Raw genomic sequence first — 10,000 nt, forward strand, 5'->3', positions numbered from 1 at the left:
GATGAAGAGCTCACACACACACACACACACACACACACACACACACCTGCTGCCTGGGCACCTGCATTACAGAATCATGTTGTAAGCAGTGAAGAGTGCAGCTGATGATGATTTTGTTAGACACTGAAGTGCAATATTGTGACTCTCCACCTAAATACCCCCCCCCCCACACACACACAAAAATACACACCCCCAATGTTAAAAAAAAATAATAACAAAAATTCACCAGCATAAAACATGACGAAGTGTGACAACCCAACACACATCACCACAAAAACCAAACAAAAATAGCCACGAAAAAATATAAAAAGAATTGACAATAAATAAAAGAAATCAGAAGTGTGTGAGACAGAGGAAGAAGAGGAGGAAGAGGAAGAGGAGGAGGGGGAGGAGGAAGAGTCTATTACCATGGGCTGTTCTACGCCTGTGACCGTTTGGGCTCGGGTTCGTCTGGACTGCGACGTCTGCTGACACATAACAGCTCAGTTACACGACAGAGGCATCATGGGTAAGTGTGTGTGTGTGTGCGTGCGCGCGCGCGTGTGTGTGTGTGTGCATGCGTGCGCGTGTGTGTGAGAGAGAGTTTAAAAGATAAGTGAAGGTGATTTTTAGGACAGAAATCATTTCTGTAAAGAACTCATTAGAGTATAGAAGTGAATTTAAAGGGATGGCAAAGATCTTTGGGCTCATGAGAGGAACCTCCTGTGATCAGGGTGAATTAAAGGGGCGGTGTGTGGAACTTAAAGGTACGGCAGAGCGAAGGTGTGATTCCATTAAATCTGAGTGATGGAGGTTTGAATTCAGAGCAAAGTGTCAGATGGATGGAAAGAGAAGAGGAGGAATACAGGATGAAAAACGAGTGAGAGGACTAAAGAGCCAAGTGTGATGATTAGATTGGATTTGACTTCGATGGGAAATTAGATTAAAGTATCTGAGGAGAAGAAGCCGGAAGTGTGTGTGTGTGTGTGTGTGTGTGTGTGTGTGTTACAGCACTGATACATCACCCCTGTGCTTAGAAATGGCTCCTTCACACACACACACACACACACACACACACACACACACACACCTCAACTCTAAGTGAAACTATCTGATCATCTCAAATGTTGTCATTAACTTAATCAATCAATCAAACTTTCTCCAGAGGAACAGATTTACAACCAGCAACAAAACACTGACATCATCTGTGGGTTTGCTCAATAAACCCTTATTTAATGTCAGCAATTTACACACACACACACACACACACACACACACACACATACACACACACATACACACACACATACACACACACATACACACACACATACACACACACACACACACACATATACACACATATACACACACACATACACACACACATACACACACACATACACACACACATACACACACACATACACACACACACACACACACACATACACACACACACACATACACACACACACACATACACACACACACACATGAGACGGATCAAAAAAAGGAACATTTAAGAAGGAACAGAAAGAGACAGAAAGAGACAGAAAGAGACAGAAAGAGACAGAAGGTAGAAGAAGAGAGGAACGAGGATGAAGGTACGGAGTCGTGCCTGAGGATGAAGGTGAAGAAGCAGCTCTGTGGAATTATTACACAAATAACATACACCTAGAGACGGAATCTGTTTACTAACAAGTCCTCCATCACCACAAATCATCACATCATCACACTGAACACATCATCACACTGAACACACCATCACACTGAACACACCATCACACTGAACACACCATCACACTGAACACACCATCACCACAACATCCACTGAACACACCATCACACTGAACACAACATCCACTGAACACACCATCACCACAACATCCACTGAACACACCATCACACTGAACACACCATCACACTGAACACACCATCACCACAACATCCACTGAACACACCATCACACTGAACACACCATCACCACAACATCCACTGAACACACCATCACACTGAACACAACGTCACACTGAACACATCGTCACACTGAACACAACATCCACTGAACACAACGTCACACTGAACACAACATCCACTGAACACATCACACTGAACACAACATACACTGAACACATCACACTGAACACAACATCACACCGAACACATCGTCACACTGAACACAACATCACACTGAACAAACCATCACCACAACATCCACTGAACACACCATCACACTGAACACACCATCACACTGAACACACCATCACCACAACATCCACTGAACACACCATCACACTGAACACAACGTCACACTGAACACAACATCCACTGAACACATCACACTGAACACAACATCACACTGAACACATCGTCACACTGAACACATCGTCACACTGAACACAACATCCACTGAACACATCACACTGAACACAACGTCACACTGAACACAACATCCACTGAACACATCACACTGAACACAACGTCACACTGAACACATCGTCACACTGAACACATCGTCACACTGAACACACCGTCACACTGAACACACCATCACACTGAACACACCATCACACTGAACACACCATCACCACAACATCCACTGAACACACCATCACACTGAACACAACATCCACTGAACACATCACACTGAACACAACATCACACTGAACACATCGTCACACTGAACACAACATCCACTGAACACATCGTCACACTGAACACAACATCCACTGAACACATCACACTGAACACAACGTCACACTGAACACAACATCCACTGAACACATCACACTGAACACAACGTCACACTGAACACAACATCCACTGAACACATCACACTGAACACAACATCACACTGAACACAACGTCACACTGAACACATCGTCACACTGAACACACCATCACACTGAACACACCATCACACTGAACACACCATCACACTGAACACACCATCACCACAACATCCACTGAACACACCATCACACTGAACACAACGTCACACTGAACACAACATCCACTGAACACATCACACTGAACACAACATCACACTGAACACACCATCACACTGAACACAACGTCACACTGAACACAACATCCACTGAACACATCACACTGAACACAACGTCACACTGAACACAACATCCACTGAACACATCACACTGAACACAACATTACACTGAACACATCGTCACACTGAACACATCGTCACACTGAACACACCATCCACTGAACACATCGTCACACTGAACACATCGTCACACTGAACACATCGTCACACTGAACACACCGTCACACTGAACACACCATCACCACAACATCCACTGAACACACCATCACACTGAACACAACGTCACACTGAACACAACATCCACTGAACACACCATCACACTGAACACATCAAACTCAACACAACATCAAACTCAACACAACATCACACTGAACACATCGTCACACTGAACACATCGTCACACTGAACACATCGTCACACTGAACACACCATCCACTGAACACACCATCACACTGAACACACCATCACACTGAACACACCATCACACTGGACACACCATCACACTGAACACACCATCCACTGAACACACCATCACACTGAACACACCATCACACTGAACACACCATCACACCGAACACACCATCCACACCGAACACAACATCGCCACATCATCACACTGAACACATCAGGTCAGCATTAAAAGTATTGGCACCCCACACACAGACTCAGATACGTTGACAGAGAAAATGTAACAGTGTTTTTGAGGGATCTTCAGTAGCACTTTTATGAAGTTGATGAAAGTGAAGCTCATCTTACCTGTTGGTTTTGAGTACAACATTTAAAGGCATGGCCACGAAACGCACCCTGAGATTCTGTCAACATCCAAACTGACAAAATTCCAACAGAACAGAAACTCCGGTAACAGATGAGAGCAAATATTCACTGAGCTCTGGTGTGTGAGAGGAACGTCCTAAATGGGCCCTGAACACGGAGTGTGTGAGTCACCCGGCGAGTCCCAACACTCCCACTCCACCTTTCAAGGTGTTCCTGTTTCTACTCTCACCTCGAAAATCCCTCCCAGCTACATAATTCAGCTCAACCTCACCCCATGCAGCCACGCTCCCTGTAGCCACGCCCCCTGTAGCCACACCCCCTGCAGCCAGGTGTTTCACTTCCACCAAACAGTCAAGAGACAAAGGAAGGAAAAACTAGAAAAGGAAAAAATGATGTCTGATCAGTCAGGATGCCTGAGGGCTGACTTCACACCGGAGCGAGGAAACAACTTTAAAATATAAATCTAATATTTTAATAAATGTATGAAAATAATGAAAGAAGATTTAAAACACAATACCAACCAATCATAACAGCAGAAATAACAAGATGTCACATGATCGGGTGGAACAGCGTCCAAAAATCGCTCCAAATGTCATATAATGTTTATAAAAATCCAGTAACGCAGATCTGTACCTTCCGCTTACGAACACAATCTGATTACAGATTTCACACACACACACACACGCACACACACGCGCACACACACACACACACACACGCACGCACGCACGCACGCACACACTTCTGATCCCTGATGGATGTAAATACAATATGGTAAGTGATATATATCTAAGACACGTCCAGAAACACACTGATGTAGCATTATTACTGCTAACGATCTTCTACTGGAGCGCAGGCCACGCCCTCTGGGGGTGGGGCATATAAACCTTCTACTTCTAGTATTTCATTGGACAAAGTCAAGATCAGTACAGGATGAATGAGTAAAAGACAAAGTTAGAGAGATTAAATTCAAAACAAGAAGGTTTTTGTCTGTAGACTCGGACTACAGACTCGGACTACAGACTCGGACTACAGACTCGGACTACAGACTCGGACCACAGACCCTGACTACAGACCTGGACTACAGACTCGGACCACAGACCCTGACTACAGACCCTGACTACAGACCCTGACTACAGACTCGGACTACAGACCCGGACTACAGACTCGGACTACAGACCCGGGCTACAGACCCTGACTACAGACTCGGACTACAGACCCTGACTACAGACCCTGACTACAGACCCGGACTACAGACCTGGACTACAGACCCTGACTACAGACTCGGACTACAGACCCTGACTACAGACTCGGACTACAGACCCGGGCTACAGACCCTGACTACAGACTCGGACTACAGACTCTGAAACACACAGTTTGACTCCCGGAGACTTTTAACTCATCAGTTTCACGTGTCATCGCCGACATTCCCGATTATAAATGATGCAACACCAACATGTCCCTTCCAGTTCTACAGACACAACGTGACTACATTCTTCTGCTCAGGCCTCTAGGGAAGAAACCACTTTCACACAAAGGTGGCAGATAATTACTCAAATACCAGAATAAAACAATTCTTATTATTAACACACATACACACACACATACACACACACACACACACACACACACACATACACACACACACACACACACAGATTAAAGCTACTTGTCATGAAGAAAAACAGGAAAAGTGACCATGTGTGCTTCAGGTTTAACAGAACTACCATACTTAAAGTAAATGAGAGAGAGAAAGAGAGAGAAAGAAAGAGGAGTGGAAGAAAGAAATGAGGCGTGATGAAGAATAAAGGCATACCAAAGGTGAAGGAGTCTGAGCCTGATCACTCACTCCATCAGTCATACTGGAGGAACGCAACCTGGATGACAGGAGAGACTGAGAGAGAGAGAGAGAGAGAGAGAGAGAGAGAGAGAGAATCATTCCATCCCCTCTAACCACAATACCATTCCAACAACCTCTCCCCCTTTCTCCATCCTTCCATTCACCATCCACATCTATATCTATTTATCCCTCCATCCCTGAATGTGACCATCCCTCCATCCAAATCAGTCCTCTCACCTATACACTTCTGCCACCAGCCACCCATCATCCCTCTATCTATCTACAGACCCATCCACCCATCCTTCCTTCTCTCACCCCGGTTGTGGTAGCTCCGCCCATTTCTCCGTTGGCATTAGGAGTGAGCGACAGCCTCATGCTGATCTCCTCTGAGAACTCAGCAGTGCTGAATTGCTGAATGGGCGTGACAGAGGAGGCGGGGCCAGCCACGGCCTCAGTAATCCCAGAGAAATCCTCTTCAGTGATAGGGTCCCAGGACTGGGAGGGGAGGGGCTAATAAAAAAATAAAAATAAAAAAGAATTTATTTTTAAATAAACAGTACACTGCTTATCTGAAAATAATTTATAAACAAGGGACAACAAGGGGTCAGAGGTCATTCTCACATCGTCCAGCTCTCGAGGGTCGAGGTGCTCGTTCTCCAGGTCCTCACTGATATGGCGTCTGGAGCGAAACACTCGGTGCGCTTCCTGGTTGATCTGACGCTGGTGATTATCGCTTTCCGTCTCTGATACCACGTCACTGACAGACAAAGGGACACAGAAAGCAGGAAATGACATCACACTTCTTCCTGACACGATGCAATTCAGAATTATTTATCTGACAGGAAGAAAATGTTCATGTTTTTCCCTCTAATCTTCAAACCCAAAACACACAACAGGTTAGATTTCAGTCAAATCACTCTGGAACCAGGACTGGCTAAAGAATCGGAGGAGAACTGGAGGAGAACCAGAGGAGAACTGGAGGAGAACCAGAGGAGAACCGGAGGAGAACGGGCCCGGCTGCAGAAATGTAAGTAGCCCAAAAATCCCTCTCTGAGATGAGGAAGAGATCCTGAGATCAACTCTCTAAGGTTTTGCCGAAGAGTGTCATGAAAGCTGAGGGTGCCAAAACTTTTGAACAGCTTCATATACTCCTTATTAACAGGTTAAATGTCTGGATGATGTGACGGAGAGCCTGAGTGAGATAAGTGTAAAAATTTGACACTAGAATATGGGCGGGGCAAACGTAACTTTATGCAAATGAGCTGCGAAGTGACATGCTGATGACTGACAAGTGAGAGAGATGACAGTGAGACACAACTGTGGTATTGGTTCCACATCTACAGCAGTAAACTAAAGACAGGATATGGATTTGTGACACGGGATAAGTGTGTGTGTGTGTGTGTGTGTGTGTGTGTGTGTGTGTGTGTGTGTGTGTGTGTGTGTACATACACTGTGCTGGGTCTTTTCCACTGTGTGGTTCGGTTGTTGTGATTAACGTAATATGTCCGGCCGAGATTATCGACTTTCTCCTCCCACCCTTCTGGCAACGGAGGAAGGAGCTGCTGAGAACGACGTGAACCGCCATGATCCACCGAGTCCACCTCCCAACCCTGAGAGAGAGAGAGAGAGAGAGAGAGAATAGAAAGTAATAATGAGAGAGACAGACAAGAAAAAGAGAGACAGAGAGAGCGAGAGAGAGAGGGCGAGAGAGAAAGACAGAGAAGGGAGAGAGATACACAGAGAGAGATACACACAGAGAGGGAGAGATAGAGAGCACGCGAGCTCACCTCAGCCTCCTCCCTCATCTCACCGCTCTCCTCCTCCGGAGCACCGTTCTTCGGAAGGTACGCCATCTTCAGCCTCAGGTAACCTTTCACTCTTGACTTGTGACTGCACAAACACACACGCACACACACACAAACACGCACACACATGCACACACAAACATGAAATACTCTGACCATCTGTGACAATATAAAGAGTATTAAAGCGGGAATCAGTAAAGAGCATAGCTAATTTCAGGGCCAGAAAAATATAACAGAAGCCTGAGATTTAAAAAATCTGATTCGTCTTTAAAACGGTGCGATTTACAGGTCCAGAAATTACAAACAGCTTTAACAATATTATATTTTAAAGTACACAAAGACAAAAAGAGAAAATGTACCTAAGCTGATGGGGTTTTAGGACCCAAAAAAATAATTTGGTTGTACAGAAATAGTCAAAAAGTGAAAGATGTGTCAGTTTTTTTTTCCATTTAATTCTTTAGATTTTTTAGACTTTATAGATCGGAATCACATCTAATGTCGCTAACAAACTCTCAGATGTCTTAAAACCGTGTGACGTCTCTAACGGCGAATGTTAATAGACCATAAAACCTGGAGGCTTCGCACTTCTGTCACTTTGCAGACGCAGTCGAACACTTGCATTGATCGTTATTTTCGCGGAACGAAGAAGTAAAAACAAAAGTAAACACTGACCTTCTCGGCCTGAGGAGGAAGTCTTTAAAGGTGTACGGCCGCTCCATCGCCGGGTCTTCTGTCTGAGAACAAACCAAAAATACTCATCATAAAGAAAGAAGGCAACAGCCAGCGCTATCACACCGCAAAGCTGGAAACGCCTGAGCATCGGTGAGTGAGTCAGGGAAGAAAAAATAAAAACGCAACACGATTTGAGACTAAACTCCATGGCGAACCTCCAGAGCCCTGCTTACGTAATCAACATCTCCTGTTACATGTTCCATGCAGGCCACAGGTTGGAGCTCTTACTGAACAGCAGCTGTTATTAGCGGCTCCGCAAGAATCGACGGCGTCAGCGAATCTGCCCGAGCCTCGGAATGTAAGCAAACAAAGAAAAGAAGGAAAAAATAACGACAGATTTCAGAAGCAGAGACTTTAATCTGCATCTTCAGGAAACTCCGAGTAAGCCATTAGTGTTAGTGCTGTAACATCTCGCACAAACAAGGAGCTCTTTTGTTCATCCTGTCATCATCTGTTCCACTTTATTTACTTATTTAAGGTGGGACTTTTCCCCAAGCAGAGGATGTTAGTGCTCAGATTTAATGTGAGATGTGGACAGCTTGGTGAAGGAGGGAAGAGAAAAGCAGCACCGTTGTAGGAAGCGGCTACGTGTCTGAAGACCTGATCACATCTGCTAGATACATTCCAGCATTTCCTTAAAAGATCCTATCATAAAAGCGTGGGATTCGGTCGGCTCAGTCCCAAACTGCTTCTTTATCTTTTCCAGAGTTCCACGTTAGGATATCTTCTGCATAGAAACGTCCAAAAATGATCTGGAAATACCCAAAAACACGTGTCCGTGTCTGCTGGACACGTCACACGCACGAGTCCGGTGCTGTCCAAGTGCCTCACGATTAGCTTTAATATCAGCTCTAAGTTAGCTTTAAGATATATATACATGTCTAGTGCTAATTGCAATACAGATCCAGGATCAGCCTATAACAAGCTTTAACACAGGACCGTATTCACTGTCTGTCCAGGATGAGCTTCAGTAGCTTTCACACAGATCCAGGATCAGCTTTAATATCAATCCAGGATGACACTAAGATTTGCTTTAGCACTCAGTATTCAGCCAGCAGGGGTTTTTTAGCCGTGTTAGCGCCAACGAACAAGAATTTTTCCATAATTAGTCCATAGTGCAACATCGATCCAGGATTAGTCCAGGATTAGCTTTAATACAGATATAGATGGAGGTTTAGCTTCAGCATGCTCATATGCTAGCCTATGACTAGCTGGAATTCAGCTCCTGGATTAATCCAGCTGTAACTTTATTCACACGAGATCCATAAAAGAGGTAATAAAAACAAACCCAAACACTTTCCTCTTTTATAAAATGTACCATCATCATGTTTAGCCTTTTGAAAGCCCCACAGACTCTCAGGAGACCTGGAGTCTGGACCTGGCTAAAGCATGTGCACAGCTCCACACGCTGTGGTGTGGGATTAGTACTAACACACACACACACACACACACAGGCAGACAGACAGACAGACGTCTCACTGAACAGATCAGAACCTGGTCATCGGTGAGAGGATGTGAGTAAGTCAGGTGACGTGTAAAGAGTGAGTCTGAACAACACGCTTCAGCTTGTAATTATAACCTGACGTTAGTCTCAGATTTATCTGAAAGCCCAAAGCTGTAGTTGTGTAACGAGTGACGACTGACACAAATTGTGTTTCACAGCTTCGTAAACTCCACAACGTTAATCACACCGATCACTTAACACAAACATCCTGTAACGAAAACTGACTTTAACAACAAAACAGCAACAACTGTCTCTCTGTCTGTATCTCTCCTCTGTCTGTATCTCTCGCTCTCTGT

At 44.8% G+C, this 10,000-nt stretch overlaps 1 protein-coding gene across 4 annotated transcripts in view; it reads right to left on the reverse strand.

Annotated features, from left to right (window-relative positions):
* Positions 1-10,000, reverse strand: part of nedd4l (NEDD4 like E3 ubiquitin protein ligase) — a 51,427-nt gene that overhangs the window by 18,176 nt on the left and 23,251 nt on the right. For 3 of the 4 annotated variants that reach the window (XM_060891741.1, XM_060891740.1, XM_060891738.1), the window contains 7 exons: positions 8,141-8,202; positions 7,451-7,553; positions 7,113-7,273; positions 6,285-6,420; positions 5,979-6,173; positions 5,640-5,717; positions 408-464 (listed from right to left, as the gene is read on the reverse strand). In XM_060891741.1, coding sequence (XP_060747724.1) covers positions 408-464; positions 5,640-5,717; positions 5,979-6,173; positions 6,285-6,420; positions 7,113-7,273; positions 7,451-7,553; positions 8,141-8,202 — 792 coding nt within the window. The remainder of the gene's footprint in view (positions 1-407; positions 465-5,639; positions 5,718-5,978; positions 6,174-6,284; positions 6,421-7,112; positions 7,274-7,450; positions 7,554-8,140; positions 8,203-10,000) is intronic. The other variant, XM_060891739.1, reaches the window with a different exon arrangement.

This window comes from Tachysurus vachellii, chromosome 17, assembly GCF_030014155.1.
Source record: "Tachysurus vachellii isolate PV-2020 chromosome 17, HZAU_Pvac_v1, whole genome shotgun sequence".
NCBI classification, from domain to species: Eukaryota; Metazoa; Chordata; class Actinopteri; order Siluriformes; family Bagridae; genus Tachysurus; species Tachysurus vachellii.